Source organism: Thunnus albacares, chromosome 15 (assembly GCF_914725855.1).
Source record: "Thunnus albacares chromosome 15, fThuAlb1.1, whole genome shotgun sequence".
NCBI lineage: Eukaryota > Metazoa > Chordata > Actinopteri > Scombriformes > Scombridae > Thunnus > Thunnus albacares.
In genome coordinates, this window is record NC_058120.1 from 22,174,603 (window position 1) to 22,191,659 (window position 17,057).

Consider the following 17,057-nt stretch of genomic DNA (forward strand, 5'->3'; position numbering starts at 1 on the left):
GCTTCAAATCAAGATTTTTCAATTTTTTCTTTTCCCAATGAGTTTATTGTGGGAAAGTTTTCTTGTTCTCATAGTGTGTGTGTGGGGTGTTTTAATGTTATTTACTGTGGTAAATTGGAGCAAATGAACCCCATTGAGATTTTAAGAGCGACACAAATAAATACAATTTGACGTTAGCAGTTTTCATGCCAAAATATTTCAAATATGTATTGTCTCCCACAGCTTTTACTGTAGAATTTCAAAGAGGGAAAAACGGTGCTAATGTCACACTCGATAACCCACAATCTGATCCACAGGTCAAATATCTTGCATGATTTATAATTTGCATCATGGTCTTCTGAAGAAAATTAAAATGTTTTTGACAGCCAGGACAGATATTTTTATACTCAAAGAAAATATACATTTGTATGTTTAATGATTTGATGAAAAAAAATATATTCAATACTGATCAACAGTTGTTTTTTTTAGATAGCTTGCAAACAATTTGACAGCTTTGACAATTTGATAGGATACAATTCAATAACACAATATGCACAATTAATATTTGTATGAATAATTTTAGTTGTGGCCACTTCAGCAGTGGACAATATCACTACTAATATCTGATATGTACAAATATATTGGCCTTATCTGGTAGCAAGCTCATACTGATCCAACACCAGCGACAAATGTCTACCGAGTGACTGAGAAAGAGACGGGCATAAACAACAAACAGTCCAGAGAGATGAAGAGAGAGACAGGCAGAAAAAGAGAGAAAGAGGGAGGGGTGAAAGTGTGCAGAGAATGCAGAGGCCACATTAGTGCTGGTGCTGCTGCAAAACCCCGGCTGGACATGAAAAAGACTCTATTGTTCCCGCGATGGCCATAGAGCACTGATCTCTGTTCATCAGCCAAGAGCAGCCAGTCTTTTTCATCTGTTTTGACTACTTTGATTTGCCTTAACTATGATGCTAGTGTCATGAGGCACAGTGCGCTTTTGTGATTTTTTTTTTTCTCTTTTTTTTTTTTTTTCTTTTTTAATCTGACGCGAGAAACGATACGATAGAAAGACATGTTAAGGGAGATGGTGGGATAGCAGGGAAAATGAAGAAAATAAGTTTGGAAAACAGGTACTGTTCTGTTCAGGGCTTTGTTTCCCCTGTTTGAAGCCTTCAAATGCAGTAAATATTTTGTTTGATTTGTAGGTTTCCTGTGCACAAATCTAGCTCTGATGATGGATCAGGGGGTAAGTTGAAGTTTTTTGTTAATTTTGTTAATTATATGTATTATTTGTTTTTATAGTAAGTAGAATTAGACTGATGTAAATTTGCTTGAGCTATAAAAGGATTGTTTTTGTTATATAGTATATTTCATTAATAGCAATGACATCCTTTTATGTTTGTGTTTTGAGAATACTGTAATTTAGGGCATAACATACCAGTAATGTATACAGTATTGTTGTTTACCTCTAACATGGATATTGTAGTTTAAAATTGTGGCATCGGTGTTTTAGATTTTTCGTTTGTGTACTAACATTAAACAGAGTCATTGTCCTGTGTAGGAAAATGGGATGGAAAAAGAAAGAGCAAGTCTTTTTGGCAGAGTTTCCGAAAGTCACAGAAAGGAGTGATGCGTCAGATTTCTAAGGGTATGTTAAGTCAAAAACATAAAAACCAGCTGTGCGTTAAGATTACTCATCAACATATTTCCATATTTTTGGTCAATTCATCTCAAGACCGTAATTAACATGTTGAGAGCTGTCAGTTGTGTTTTATCCGTGTCAGCTGACACTTCTACTCTTTGCCTGACAGGTGATGACGTTGGTTTTGTGGCCAGTGAAATTACCATGAGTGATGAAGAGCGTATCCAGCTGATGATGATGGTGAAGGAGAACATGATCTCTATAGAGGAAGCCCTGGCACGGGTATGATATGTCATGTCGCTGCTATCATGTGAAAGTTCAAGCTGCTGTTTGTTTTTTCTTTTTTTTCTTTTTCTTGACTTGAGTTCACCCGACACACTAATCTCTACACCAGGTAGAAATATCTGGCTGGACCTGACTGTTGAATGCTAAATATGATCCCTTAAGTTGTTCTATTTATAAAAAACACATTATTTTCAATCATCAAATTAAGGGAATTCACCAAAAACCTCATAAGCAATCAAAAAGTTTCATCTGGTTGCAACAATATCTGTTTATATATCTGAACGCATAACTAAAACCAATGTAAAAGTAATAACAAAAGAACTTAGGTTATTTTTTGTGTGCCACTGTTCAAGAATAAATGCATCCTGCTCATGCAATAAACACATGAGCTGGTAGATAACAAAAAGTGTACTCTAGCTTTGCATCATGTTTAATTGGGTCGTCTTTTTTTTTTTTTTTTTTTTCAAATCTCTGCAGCTAAAGGAGTTTGAGATACAAAACAGACAGACGTGCAGGTTCGAACCCACAGAGTGGACCGACCCCTCCAGTCCCACCAAAACTGAGTTGTTCAACTGCAACGTAAGTCTCCTAAGCTCCCAGTAAGAAGGGCATCTTAGTCGCTTTTTAATGCTGAATCACTACTTCAGGCAGTGTGTTGTGCATGAGGGCCTCTGATCTGCCGGTGCCAAGGCTGCTGAGCTGTTGACAGCGCCCCTCTCTTTCCCTCTGTCCCTGTCCCGGCAATGAACCGTGGCCCCTCTAAAGCCCTGCAGCTCAGGGCCCTCTCCCAACTGCAGGGCACTGGGTGGACTTCTATTCATTGCTGTCAAAGCGCTAACCCCCTATTGTGCTGTAGTGAGCGGGTGGATTCAGCACAGGACCCTGTTATGCAGGCCGCAGCTCTTTTATGCATGGGTGGGGTGATTAGGGGGCTCAGGTTCAGGGCACATTTTTCAGATTCGTCTGGATGGCCTGACTATTTCTCTTTGCTCTGTGTGTGTTCTCCTCTCACTTTCTCTTTCTCTGAGAGTTTGTGTGATGTCTGTGGTGAATGCAAGTCTGTAGCCTCCTTCTCTTCTTGTTTCTTAGTTAATTATAGACCATCTCTCTTACATTGAATTTCTCTTGTATTCTGTGGCTGCTAATCGGTTTCATTTTGTCTTTTGACATTTATTCTGGGACATGCTGTCCACCCACATTTTGATCAGAAAAACCTCAACGTATATGACATGATTCTTAAAATAAAATGTACCACTAACTTTCAGTCTTTCATCATTTCAAATGATGGTTAAGGTGATTTACAGGCTGCTAGCTTTTCATTTTCTCATGTATCGAAAGCCTCGTCTAACCTTTGAGCCAGAGAATATAATGGGACAGCTGTGTGCTTGGCCATCAGTACATTGCTGTGGTTTCCTGCCACAAATTCATGTCAACCTACATGCAGTTTCTATCGCAGCAGCATCTGCAGCACATACACAGCTTACGTATCTTTTTATTTTAAGTTGACTCTGAGACTAAAAATGTTGAAATGTAGAGCAACAATTGAAAGATACTTTGAAAATTGAGTTTACACACTATATCTGAGTGTGAGTCAAAGAGAGCAAAACTGTTAGTATTGACTAATAAAGACTGTTATATTTAAAATAATAGGCCATACAGCTGCTAACAATCTAGTGTGAATGGTGCAATAGTGTTATGTTATCATAACAAAAAACAAAATGAATTCTCTCTTTCCTGTCTTTCAGCCTTGTGACCTGTCAGACAATGAACAAGAAGAATCTGTGACGTTCAGGAGACTCCATAAACTGGTCAATTCAACCCGGAAGGTGAAGAAGAAGCTGATCAGAATTGACGAGTCTAAGAGGCCCGGAGCAGAGGGTACTGAAAGCACTATCAGACCTTATCTCAAAAGCCAAGAGCATTTGGCAGCAATCATAGTTTTTAAAGTCATTGTAGCAATGTCTGCCCTGCCCTGTCTGCCATGTGATGTTAAAAAATAAAAAGTATGGGGCAATTTTGAGTTTTTTGCTGGTAAAATCCTTGGGTATTTCACTGTAATTGCAGCCAAGGTGTAAAAACCAGCAGGTGTTTACAGTATGAACATAGACGGTACTGTGTATCAGGAGAAAATGGTGCACCTGGGTAACCACAATGCTGACAGTGACATAGAGTCTAGAGTAAATCAGGTCATTTTGACGGATTTAATTACTGTTTGACACAGCATGTAAAGGGAAATAACAGTATTTAACTAATGTTTTCACTAGTTGTGTAGTCTGTGTGAATATATGTTTTGAAGATAACGTGATTGCTTTTTTTAGTTTGTTTGGTTGATACTTTTCAGCATGGTTACACTTGACAATTTCATGCCACCCAAGTATTCTGTGTTTGGCCTGTAGATTACATGGTTTTTGTTGGATTGGCAGTTTGTGCATCTATTCATGATACCTGAAAAATCTGACCATATTTATACGCAAGTCAGACATAAGATGTCTTCACATTTCTTTTCTTTTAACGTTTTATTACGTGTTTACCTTCCTCCATTCCCCTATTTTTGCCCACCCAGAGAGCCTGAGTGTAGATGGGCTTCACTTCGGAGATGCCAGCAGCTCCCTGTACTCAGATGTGCAGAAGAAGCCATCAGTTTGCCCCATAGACTCCCTGGCCTCAGCTCTGCAGGATCAGCTCACCTACGACAGGGACTCTGACAGCTTGACCACCTCCCCCTCCTCCAGCAGCCTGGACACCTGCAGCAGCCAGAAGATCTTCAATGCCTTTAACAAGTCCAGTGCCAGCCCTGTTCATCAGGAGACAAATGTAGCAGCGGAGGTGAGAGAGACAGGTGAAGGCAGCGGCTCCTCCTTTTTTGAATCGGTCGGCTGCAGTGATGAGGAACCCAAAATAGCCCGTTCAGTGACTGATGGAGAGCTCCGTCACCGGGTCCTCAGCCCACTCAGCCACCATGGGGTGAGTACAGAGGAGCCTTTGTATGAGGACAGTTGTTTGGCGAGGGATGTATTTTTAAACTGGTTCCAATCAGCATGAAAATGTTTGCAATTGCTACCAAATATCCTCAAGACTACACTGATGAAAAGTGGCTACAGCTGAATGTTGAAACCAATTCATGAGGTGCCAGTGATGGCTAGATGCTTGCTCTAAAAATTGTATTAAGCGAAAAACATCCCCAATATCTCCTGCATTTCTCTATTACTGCTTATTAATGTCCAGGTTTTTTTGTTTTGTTTCAGAGAGCCTGCAGCTTCGGAGGATTTGATCTGACCAACCGCCCAATGCACACAGTCATCTCAGACAGTGATGACACAGTATGTAACTGTTATTACTTCTGATTTTCACTACACTGAATCAAAAGAAATGTCTGCCCTTGTTTACTTACTTGCCTCTTTTTTTTTTTCTTTTTGTTAATGTAAATTAGAACAAAGACGGAGACGGTGTGAGAAATGCTGTTAAGTCTCCACCGACATCTCGTATTTCTCTGGGAAAAAAAGTCAAGTCTGTGAGAGAAACAATGAGAAAACACATATCCAAGAGATACCACTGTTCTCTCTCTGAACAGGTATGTGTAAGAAACATTCATCTGTGTTTCGGATGTAGATTGTGCTAAGTATACTGTAGGTAATCATCTTTTTTCTTTTTCCTCCTCTACACATCCTAGTCAAGCCCAGACCGTACATCCAGCTGCCCTCACTCACCTCAGACAGACTCTGACTCTTTGGAGAAACCCAAACTGAAACCAGGAGGGTCTGTGGAAAGCCTTCGGAGTTCCCTTAGCGGACAAAGTTCCATGAGTAAGTCTGTGTTTACAGTGTGTGTGAGCCAGATCTGGGTGTACTTGCAAAGAATTCTCAGTGTTTGTTTTAACTTGGCCTTGGAACACCAGATGTGGGGTTTATCAGACAAATGTTTCAAGGACCATAAATCGCCTTTCAGATAATCTAAACTTTCTGGTCTCACTGTATTCATCTCTGTGATCTGTGTAACATCTGGAACTTCAATCGGATTAAAAGACATTAAAAATATTTTCTTGTCAAAATTGTCAAATTCTAACAGACCCATGTAATCTTGTGGTCTCAAAGTGGCTCATTCTTCTTTTGTGGTTTGTGCAGGTGGTCAGACAGTGGGCACCACCGACTCCTCCAACAGCAACAGAGAGAGTGTGAAGTCTGAGGACGGGGAAGAGGATGAGCTGCCTTACCGCGGACCTTTCTGCGGACGCGCTCTAGTTCATACTGACTTCACCCCCAGTCCCTATGACACAGACTCCCTCAAACTGAAGGTACAGCAGTTGGATAACAATCCAACAATTACACAATATGTAAATATGAGTTTATATCCTCCAAGAAACTCAAGCTTCACTGGTCGTGTTTTGCAGAGCGGAGACGTCATCGATATCATTAGTAAGCCGCCGATGGGTACATGGATGGGGATGCTCAAAGGTAAAGTGGGCACCTTCAAGTTCATTTATGTGGACGTCCTGAACGAAGAGGAGGTGAAGCCCAAAAAGACACGCAGGAGGAGGAAGGCCCGGCAACCCAAACCCACCTCCGTAGAGGAGCTTCTTGATCGCATCAACCTCAAAGTAATGAACTCATAACATGATCGAAATCTGTCCACACACAGGTGGAGATTGTAGCTTATTATATATGTTGGAGAGAGTTTTGTAGGGATTTTGAAAATCTTGTGAGTTGGAAAATCACAGTTTTGTTTGCAGAGGGTAATATTTTATTTCATGAATGTTTTCCACAAAAAATACAGTACAAAGAATACCAGTGGAAAAAAAAGGTTGCAAAAGAGCTTTACATGTAAAGTAGCAGTCAAAAGTTTGGACACACCTTCCCATTCTTTTGAATGAGAATGAATGAAAAGTGCATCCAAACCTTTGACTGATACTGTATTTCTAAATGGTAAATGTTTGACACAATTTGTGCATTGAAAAACTAAAAAAAAATACTAGTAATAATAAAAAATAATAGCAGAAATTTGAGTTACAGCAGATTAGGAAAAAATAATATGCTTATTTATCATCTACAACTCAAACTACTTTCTTAATATTTCATGGTAAAATTAAGTATTATCACTATTGTTTCTCAACTGTCCACAGGAGCATCTTCCCACCTTCCTTTTCAACGGTTATGAGGATCTGGACACGTTCAAGTTGCTAGAGGAGGAGGACCTGGATGAGCTGAACATCAGGGACCCCCAGCACAGAGCTGTGCTTCTCACCGCTGTGGAGCTGCTGCAAGAGTATGATGGTGGGTCAGGTAAACAAGGTGTTACAGCACATCTGAGAATTACACAAGACACAAAAAACACAGAAACATTCCAGAGTTTAATGTTAATGAAATTTTGTACTTGACAAAATAACAAACACTTAATGAAAAGGATGATTACAGACAATCCTGCGATGGAGGTTCACATTACTGTGGGCTTCATACCAAGTACCATCATTTATTAACCACCAATATGTTATTTATACCTGTGATTTATATGTGAATGTTAGTTTCAACTAACTGCTGTTTCTCGTTCAATGCAGATGTTCTGTTTGACATTTTTCTCTCACATATTTTGAGACACCCTCCCATAACATGATGAATACTTCTACTGTGTTTTTGACTGCTGATCCTTCACAGCAGTGTTTAAACTAATAATTAAGTTAGTTTCCCAAAAAAAAAGTCCTGAATTTTGAAGAATGTATTATAATGTTTTTTCTCTAAAGGAAACCCACACACACAACACACAGAGTTCCCCCAGCTGTTGCTCTTTTGACATCATAATATGTGACTGTCTGCCCCCTGTTGGTGGTGTTGTGCCTTGCAGGAAGCAGCGATCCAGAGCGTAGCAGCCAGTCCGGAGGCTCACAGGAGAAGCTGCTCCTGGACAGGCGCGGCCTTATGGGAGACTCCCCGCGGGACTCAGGCTGCTACGAGAGCAACGAGAACCTGGAGAACGGTAATGACAGCCTGAGTCACCTGTGAATACTGTCCTCCTCTTCTGCCCTCTGCTGCCTCATCCTTCACTAGGAAGACACATGTGGTCTTCAAGTCCTTGATGCTCGAGCATTCCAAGCCGCCAAATTCAGTTTTCATGCTCTTCTGGAAAGACTCGTGTCATTTACTTCTGACGCTCGCTCTTTTTTTTCTTTTTTTTTTTTCCTCCAAGCATCTTTTTCTTCAAGTCATACTTTCTTCTGTTTCTGCATCATTGACTCAAACATTTTTTGCAGTCACTTTTTTGTCTGTTTAGTGCTTTTGAGAATTGACTTTACATTGCCTTTTCTTAACAAGATTCTCAATGTAGTTTTCAAAAAAAAAAAAGAGAGATAACACAAGGTTCTCTATTATTGTGGGACTGGAAAGTTCACTTACATCATGTTTAACTAAAAGCAGCGACATCTAAAAACTTTTTTTTTTTTTTTTTTCACAAACACGAACAATCTATATGTGGAGCCGCTTGTAGGTCTACTCACAAATAGATCTGCCGTTGTGAGTTGTGTGGTGGTTTTCCGTTTGCAGAAAATGGTGACTGTTAAAACAGTGTGTGACAAGAGTGTTTAAACAAACTCTAGATTAAATAGTTCTCAGTATTGGCAATACATATTTACTGTGAATGCGTGCTTTATTCATAGCTATATCATTCTTATTGTGGTTATAATTTGGTTAAGCTGAAGTCTAAAAATTGTTAAAATGTGAAGAGTTGTACTTATTGTAAATGAGGGCTCTTGTGAATGTCAAAAGGTCATGTGGTTAGAGAAGAGATGTCAGATCAGCCACACCTGTACAGTGTATCTCTTTAAGATTTTTGCTGTTTTGTGTGTATATTTTTTTAGTCCAGTAAAATATAATGTTGCACAATATTTTATTATGTGCCTGAAACTGCTTTACGCAGAACAATAAAAAAAAAATATTTACTAAATAATATAATTATACTTGTAAAAAAGTTGAATTTTGTATAATTGTAAATGCACTAAAATGCAGACTTACAGTAGGACGACCTTTTAAGATGGTTTAACACACTTAAAAGTTAAACTCATTTTAACACTGGCAGAAGTGTTACAGGTTTAGGGTCTGAAGTCTCAGCATTTTCTGAAGTGTGCTTCTGTCATGGTTGAGCGTGAGGAATAAATTGCTCCATGCTTCACCAGACTTGACTGCTTGCTTCTTTTCTTTCATTCATCATTCATTTTATTGCACATTTTGTTTTTGAACCTGTTCTCTTCTCGGGCATCTTTTCACAGTAGCCACTCTTTTTTTTTTTTTTTTTTTTTGAACACTGACTGCTCTTCTGTTGTAGTGGAATACATGTCCAACTTCACTGGCATCTACATGATCTGCACACACTGCACTTGTTTATTTTCAGGAAGGGACAAAAAGACATCTTCATCCATGAGCAGGTCCTCCTCCGGTTTCGAGTCAAGCCACCTCCCGTCCCCAGAGTACCCTGCCCTCCCCCTGACCCTCACCTCCACCAGCCCTAGTAAGACTTTACACCCCAGTAAACCAGGATTCCTGCCCTGTATCTTACCATCAGTAAGAACTCCTAAGAGCAGCGTGAGTCTCTTAAGCCCAGGAAAAGGTATCACTAGAAGCCGGAGCTGCACTGAGTTAAGAAGAAACCCAACACCGGGGCTGCTGAGACGGTGTTTCTCCCTGACAGGCCTTCACAAAGAGCAGAGCAGAAAACATCTCGTCCCTAAAGACTGGAAGCTGACTGCTAGGGGCAAGAACGAGGAGAGCACGCAGCACAAAGTAAATCTTAAAAAACATTCTGATGTCATGTTTACATCCTGTCAATCTTCAACCGCATCATTTGATGCTGTGTGCAGCACTTTGAACAAAGACACAACCAACGCCAGCGGCCCTAAACAAGCTGAAACGACACAAAGCGCACACCTCCAGCTACCCGCCACAGTTCCAGCAGAAAGGACCGATCATCCTGTAACGACACTTCCCGTACCATACAGAGAAACTGCCTGCAGGGACAACTATACAGGAAACACCTCTTCTGAGGATAAGAGTGGTCGTTTCATTTCAGCCAGTTTGGAAGCCCGCCGGCTGAAAACTCAAAGAAACAAGAAGAAGTCCATTAACTCAGTGAATCTGGGCTCTCTGGTGGAATAAAGACTGCAGGGTATCGATCTGACAAGGGAGCCATTTTCTGAAAAGGTATTGGCTTCAGAATTACAGTAAGCTGCCACAGTAGTAGTAGTAGCAGATTTTATATAGCTGTTATTTTGCAGCTGGATGATCTTAAAATGAGTTTTCATAATCTTTGAAATACTGACTTTTTTTAACCAATGATTTCTGAAAATGACTTTCAAAGATTCAAAAATACTGTAGTGTGCCATAAAACTTGTTTATCTTGAGGAGTTACTGTATCAGTGGTACACTTTTTTCTTGCAGTAGTAATAAAATAGGTTTAAATGTATGTATGTATGTATATTTTATTTTCCTGTGCTGTCTTTTTAAGTTTCACATGTGAATTACACAACAAAGTTTCCTGTTTGTTTTGTTTTTCTCTAAACTTTCATTTCAACAAACAGCCTAGTAGGATTAATTTGACTTCAGGAAACTCAGCCAAAGTTTATGCAGTGTTCCAACATGTTTGTATATTAATGATCTATCTGTAAACACAACTAAATCATGTTCAAGTTTGGTTAGTTATTAAATAGTCCACATATTCTCTATTCAGCTGAACCCATCTGTAGAGACCTGGTCAGAGTCTAACAGTTGTGCAAGCAGCAGCGCTTAGCGATGAAAAAACAAACAAAAAACAAAGTCTTTATTAATATATTATTCAATGCTGCATTTACTGTAACTCTGTGTTTTTTAATTTTAATTGTCATACAAGGTCTTTTTTCAACCCATTTTATGTAAAGTGTTGACAGAGAATTTTGCAGTTGGCTTTGTTTATTTCACATCAGTAAATTAAAATTCTTTCATATTAATTCATGTACAGTGTTTTCCTATTAAGTTAATAAAAGTTTATTTTCTATGGACATTAAATGTTAACAAGGCTGTTGATGACCTTTATTCTTTGAGTTCATATCTCCAACAGTAGATCTCTATACTCAAAGGTAACTGTTATTGGCACCAGATGGTAGTTTTGGTTTAAAAAAAAAGCTGAATTTATTATGACATTACCTCCCAAAAGACTGTTAACTACCATTAGAAGTCAGTAAAAGTACCATGAAGTTCATTTTATGGTAATTCACATTGTTCTGTCAGTGATTTGCATCTCTCTGCTCTCATCAGTTAAAGAAAAGTGTTAATAGCACAAAGTAAACGTAGGATTTAGTGTCAGAATCTGTTCACAGTTTAGCCTGTAGAGGCATTTCATGAAGGCACTGCCTGACCAGCCTCAGAGCGTCTAGGGCTGTACCCCAGGCGAAGGTGACTCCCCAGCCTCCGTGGCCGTAGTTGTGGACTACAGGCACCCGGCGGCCCTGCAGCTGCACCAGCTCCCTCTCCACCCTCGGGTTCCTCCTGCTGGGCCTCAGACCGACCCACTCGCTGAGAACTTTGGCTTTGCTGAGCGACGGCTCCAGCCTGCTGCAGCGCTCCAGGATGCCTTTCGTGTCTCCTTCGTCCACCTGTAGTCGCCAGTCCCCCTCCTGCCTCGTGCCACCTATAGTGACGCCGTGTATGCCGGGATAGATGTAGGTCTTTCCGTCTCCATCTCTGATGAAGTGCTGCAGCCAGGGAGCCTTCACCTTGAGCACCTGGCCTCTGACTGGGTACACTTCGGTGTCACCCACCAGCGTTTTGGAGCCCAGACCAGAGCAGTTGACAATTATATCACAGCTGTTGCTTAATTCCTGAAGATTGTTGACTTTCCTCTGCTCCACTAGACCTCCAGCTTTCATGAACCTTCAGAAAACAGGTACGACAACAGTTTGTATTAAATTATTCACCTCTCACTCAGTGGATTAAAACATACATTGACCTGTAATTACCTGTAAATATGTTTAGTTTGTTGGAATTTAAAATCATAATGACCTAACACCTTTAACATGACAATGAGAGTTTAATATAGAGGACGAACCTCTTCTGGAGCCACGGCAGGTAACTGGAACATTCACACTTTATGGTGGTGAACGCCTGTCCGAACCTGTGATCTGGAAACCGTTTCAGTTCACGGTCAGTCATGGATCGAAAGCCGATCACAAACTCTGACCAGAAGGGCTTCTTATCGGCTGGAACCTCCTTGAATATTTGGTAACTGGAAAGGAAAAAGATAAAAGTCACAAGATGCGAAGAGATTTTTAATAGTGACCTGGCTGAATAGTAGCTTTTCATTTCCTATACAGTAGGTCTCATAACACCTTTTACCCCGAGCTCAGCATTACTCCAGCGTCTGGTGAGTGTTCGGATTGAGCAATGGCCAAAAGGTGATCAAAGCTGTCCTTGAACCAGCGTTTTTGTCTGTCCAAGGGAATATCTGATAGAGAAATACAGTAAAATCATTTACAACATGCAGAACAAATGTATAGTGTATATTTGCATTAAGAGTAAGACTAGATTATGAATTTATATGCTTTTACTCTGGTAAAACTACCAACAGGGTAGTCACTGCCATAGATAATGTCATGAGAGATGAGATGATGTTGCAAACCTGGAAACTGTGCAGCAAACAGGATCCCAGCAGCTCCATCGCTGGTGGTGTCGGGGCTGAACTTCTCAGCCAGGAGAGTAACAGAGCAGAAAGGAAGAGACTCAGCGATGCAGACGGCGGTGGAGAAGCCGATCACACCTGCTCCGACCACCACGACCCTGACGCTTTTCATCCTGGACGAGCCTGCGTCTCCAGCTGGAAGCAGAGAGTTGTGTAAGATGCTGCTTAAGTGCTGCAAGACAACCTTCATTAAAAAAGTGAATCCACAACTTCTAGTCTTAACTAACATCTTGACTGATTGCACAGTCCAAGGATCAACTAGACAAAAGCCCCTTGTCAGTTCAAGTACGTGTCATGCATGTAATAATAATGCATTACGTAACAGACACTGTAAAATAGGTCAGCTATAGGAAACCTTGTGTGATTTGATGTTTTCAGAACCTTTCTTTGATGCTAAATGTAGGTAGAAGTAGGTACGTCTGGATTATTCACAGTATATGTGGGGCAGAAGTAAGGCTGAAACTAACGATTGTTTTCATTATCAATTATTCTGTTGATTATTTTCTCGGTTAATTGATTAGTTATTTGGTCTACAAAGTGTCAGCATATGTTGAAAAATGTAGATCACTGTTTCCTAGAGCCCAAAATGCAACTTTAAATGTTTTGTCCCGACCAACAGTCCAGTTTACTGTCAAAAAAAGAATTTTTTCTTTAAAAAATATCTATAATATAATATATATTAAATATAGTTGGAGACTAATTGTTTCAGCTCTAGGTAGATGCAAGAAGTATTCAGATCCTATACTTCTGTAAAATACTCTATTACAAGTGAAGGTCCTGCATTTAAAAACTTAAAGTACAAAAACATCATCAGTAAAATATCAAAGTCACTTTTCTGTTTCTTCTGTTACATTTTAATGTTGTTGCTGGTTCAGGTGAAGCTCATTTTAACTACTTAATACACTGTTGCGTGGTTTAATCTGTACCAAATACATATTCTATAAAGTGACCAGATTTGTATTTGTAAAATCTTAATCTGCACTAACTGTCAAATATAATGAAGCAAACAAAAAAAGACAATATTTATCTCTGAAATGTAGTAGAGCACATGAATAAAGCAGAAAATGAAATAGTGGAAATACCTCAAAACTGTAATACTACCACATCGCAACACCAAATCAAAACCAGTGGTGGAAAGTAACTCAGTACATTTATTCTCCTACTCTACTACTGTATTTAAGTAGAATTTTGAGGTACTTGTACTTTACTTGTTTATTTCTATTTGATGCTACTTTATACTTGCACTCCACTACATTTCAGAGGGAAATATTGTACTTTCTACTCCACTACATTTATTTGACAGCTTTAGTTACTTTTCAGATGAAGATTTGACATAATGGATAATATAACAAGCTTTTAAAATACAACACATTGTTAAAGATGAAACCAGTGGTTTCCAACCTTTTTGGCTTTTGACATCTTACAAAAAGCAGTGTGTAGTCGGGGTCACATTTCAGATGTCTATGAGTTGTTAACAGCTCCACCAAATAGTGATTTTTCCCTCTTAACTTCTCACATGGTTTCATTTCAATAAATGTTCAAATGATCCAATATTTCACCAAAAATCAAAGATTAGAGGAAAAGTCCAAAAACTGAAAACAGATTTGTGTGTCAGAAGTTTGTCTTTTTTTCTCTCCTCTCGCATTAATCATCTTACGACCCCTCAGATTTATCTGGTGACCCTTTGGAGGGGCCTGACCCCTAGGTTGGGAAACACTGGACTAAACTAGATAACTGTATATAAAGTAGTTCAAACTAGCTCCACCTTCAGCAGCTACAACAGTAACATGCTGCTTATACACTGATGCTTCAGTATTAATAATCTAATGATGTCATATATAATAATATATCAGTCAGAGGGACCAAACCACTACTTTTACTGCAATACTTTAACTACAACAAGCTGATAATACTTATGTACTTTTACTTTACGAGGATTTTTCATGCAGGACTTTTACTTGTAATGGAGTATTTTTACATTGCTGTATTGGTACTTTTACTAAGTGTCTGAATATTTCTTCCACCACTGATCACAACACAGTCAGTGAACAGCTTCACTCACCTGTTATGAGAACTAGTTTCTCTGCACCGCGGACAGAAACCTGCCCTGCATTAAACCAGTACCCGGGTCTGCGGTGCTGTTGGGGTCTTTTACGGTAGAGGACGTCGACCTGGAGCTGAAGGTTAACGCGTCTAAAGATTAATCAGAAGCTAAAACACCGCACAGGGTATTTGTTTACTTCCTCGTGTGACACCATCTGTAGGACGTGGAGGTCCTAAAGAAACCCACCTCAGCAATGACAACATGAGAACAAAAGTCCGCTGAATAAAAAAAAAAGGTAAGTTTTAGCCGTGTTTACTTTGATATTCGTTTAAAGTATTAACAAATATCGATCGCGTAAATGAAGGTTTCTTGCAGTACCAATAAAACCTCGACAACTGACCTACAAATAACCAGCCGCTACGATCAGTTCACAGGTCAGACGCTGCATACAGGCTCGGCTCTGGATTGGATCAGCCGGAGGGACCTCTGCTGTGATTGGTTGTTTGGCTACAAGGTAACTGATGACGCGCTTGCATTTAAAAGGCTCGCGCGGCAGATCTATTCAAGAAATCTATAAAAAGGAGTGATAAATATCCATCATTCAGTTCATAAACATAAACATATGGGTTGGTGGTGGACTCGGCTACCTAATCCTACCGACTTGGGGGACTCGCGGACTTTTTTGCCATATCTCATGTGCTTTATTCTATCATTCCGATTGTTCATGACTCAATCAATTTATTCCTAATGACACCAAATGATGCAAACCCACTGAAAAAATGTACGATTGATTAACATTTTAAATGATTACGCAGGCTTAGACAGTAACCATGGCTCGATGCCTCCTTTAAAAGTATCTTTAAACTTGTAGTTTCATGTCAAAGTATCATGTTTCACCCTCCATTATATGGTATTTTAATAAATGTGCATTATGTTTTAGTACTTTGTGAGCAGATTATTGTGTGATGATTGTTTTTTTTTTTCACCATTTCTCCTATTGCATGCCCAGCATGGAGGTTTATATGGGTGTTTGACAACATACAATTGGATCTCTCTCCAAGACCCTTATCAGCATCTTGGAGACTGTCTTCTTATTCCTTTCCCTACTGTCATCCACCCAGCATGTATGTATATAGAAATCACAATAGTAATCATGTACAGAAGCCCATGCTAAGACAATTTAATGATAGACTATATCCAGCACTACATGTGGCTGAGTCTGGGTAATCTCTTGATCCCGTTCCCAATCTCTCTCCTCTTCATTTTCTGTCTACTCTCCACTGTCCTAGCTCAATAAAAGGCAAAAAATAAATAAATAAAAAGCCAAAAGAAATCTAGAAGGAAAACCAAGTATATCTGACAGATTATTGTGTAGGCCCTATCACATCACTGCAGCAGTACAATTTATTAGACCAACCTTGAATTTAGGGAATGATGCAAACTTGCTGATTGATATGACTGCTGGGCATCCCACCTTCTTTGTGTCTTGCCAAAGAGATGTCTGGCTGCCAAAACTGCAGTCCACCATCTGTATAATTTGTGGGAAAGTGTAAAGTAATTGAACAACTGTTTGTACTTAATTAATTTACATTTTCTTTCTGTGCATACAGTCTTTACTAAGATTAGTTAACAATGGTAGACTGTCTCTGCACACTCAAGGCTGACATTGGAAAATATGTGAAGGTGTAGGCAACATAGCTTCACAGCTGACATATTCCCATTTTATTAGTACCAGTTGTTCATTGTTGTTCATGTTTTTATGTGAAAATACAGTACAAATCAGTACGTTTGTAAACATAATTACGTAGGCCTAGATATGTCATAGCGTCTAGGGAATGTGTTTGCTATTCATGTGTGTGTGTGTCGCGTACACAGAGTAAACTCACCATGTTTTTAGCCTTTTCCTCGGCATACATCTGCTTCTGGGCTGTATTCAATGGCATCCCAGAACCACCAGCCCATTGCCAGTAGACCCGGTTCACGGGTAAAGTTTGCCAATCTGTATAACACCACTTGACCTTGTGACAAGCGAATTTATCATTTTCTTCACTAGATATTTTGGTTAATCGACTCATTCGCTGATTATCCCACAACCGTAACGTTAACGTAACGTGTAGCCAGTTCTCCTTAGAAAGCCTTTGGTTGGGTTTGCTATCTAGCTAGCAATCATTTGTACATTGTTAATTCCTTTAACTTTGTCACTGTAATGGTGGTCCACAGAAAAAGTAATAATCTCAGTCTACGACTCTTCCTCCACTCCTTTAGTAATCGTCATCGTCAATCGTCGTTATCGTCAAATTATGTCATGTTTGACACCGCGCTAGTATTTTAAAATCTCTCAGTCAGCTGAGCGTAACAACCAATCACAGCAGAGCGTCCCAACAACCAATCACAGCAGAGCGTCCCAACAACCAATCACAG

The 17,057-nt window shown here is 39.6% G+C and overlaps 2 protein-coding genes across 12 annotated transcripts in view; one reads left to right on the plus strand and one right to left on the minus strand.

Annotated features, from left to right (window-relative positions):
- sash1b (SAM and SH3 domain containing 1b) overlaps positions 1 to 11,025 on the plus strand; it is a 54,544-nt gene extending 43,519 nt beyond the window's left edge. For 5 of the 6 annotated variants that reach the window (XM_044374269.1, XM_044374272.1, XM_044374273.1 and 2 more), the window contains 14 exons: positions 1,185 to 1,225; positions 1,541 to 1,627; positions 1,791 to 1,903; positions 2,384 to 2,485; positions 3,652 to 3,784; positions 4,470 to 4,870; positions 5,152 to 5,226; positions 5,337 to 5,477; positions 5,577 to 5,709; positions 6,028 to 6,197; positions 6,294 to 6,500; positions 7,023 to 7,182; positions 7,739 to 7,870; positions 9,278 to 11,025. In XM_044374269.1, the coding sequence (XP_044230204.1) occupies positions 1,185 to 1,225; positions 1,541 to 1,627; positions 1,791 to 1,903; positions 2,384 to 2,485; positions 3,652 to 3,784; positions 4,470 to 4,870; positions 5,152 to 5,226; positions 5,337 to 5,477; positions 5,577 to 5,709; positions 6,028 to 6,197; positions 6,294 to 6,500; positions 7,023 to 7,182; positions 7,739 to 7,870; positions 9,278 to 10,038 (2,656 nt within the window). In that variant the 3' untranslated portion in view covers positions 10,039 to 11,025. The remainder of the gene's footprint in view (positions 1 to 1,184; positions 1,226 to 1,540; positions 1,628 to 1,790; positions 1,904 to 2,383; positions 2,486 to 3,651; positions 3,785 to 4,469; positions 4,871 to 5,151; positions 5,227 to 5,336; positions 5,478 to 5,576; positions 5,710 to 6,027; positions 6,198 to 6,293; positions 6,501 to 7,022; positions 7,183 to 7,738; positions 7,871 to 9,277) is intronic. The other variant, XM_044374270.1, reaches the window with a different exon arrangement.
- A 129-nt stretch (positions 11,026 to 11,154) lies between these two features.
- Positions 11,155 to 17,029, minus strand: ddo (D-aspartate oxidase). Of its 6 annotated transcripts, none has more exons than XM_044374344.1 (6): positions 16,523 to 17,029; positions 16,054 to 16,164; positions 12,533 to 12,727; positions 12,250 to 12,358; positions 11,963 to 12,139; positions 11,155 to 11,787 (listed from the first exon to the last, which is right to left on the minus strand). In XM_044374344.1, exons 3-6 carry the CDS (start codon positions 12,702 to 12,704, stop codon positions 11,229 to 11,231), a joined length of 1,017 nt encoding a protein of 338 aa, XP_044230279.1. In that variant the 5' UTR covers positions 12,705 to 12,727; positions 16,054 to 16,164; positions 16,523 to 17,029; the 3' UTR covers positions 11,155 to 11,228. The 6 variants fall into 6 exon arrangements, with proteins under 6 accessions (XP_044230279.1, XP_044230278.1, XP_044230283.1 ...); XM_044374343.1 differs by lacking the exons at positions 16,054 to 16,164; positions 16,523 to 17,029 and adding exons at positions 14,717 to 14,769; positions 14,883 to 15,030; XM_044374348.1 differs by lacking the exons at positions 16,054 to 16,164; positions 16,523 to 17,029 and adding exons at positions 14,655 to 14,769; positions 14,883 to 14,922.
- Positions 17,030 to 17,057: the final 28 nt, after the last annotated feature.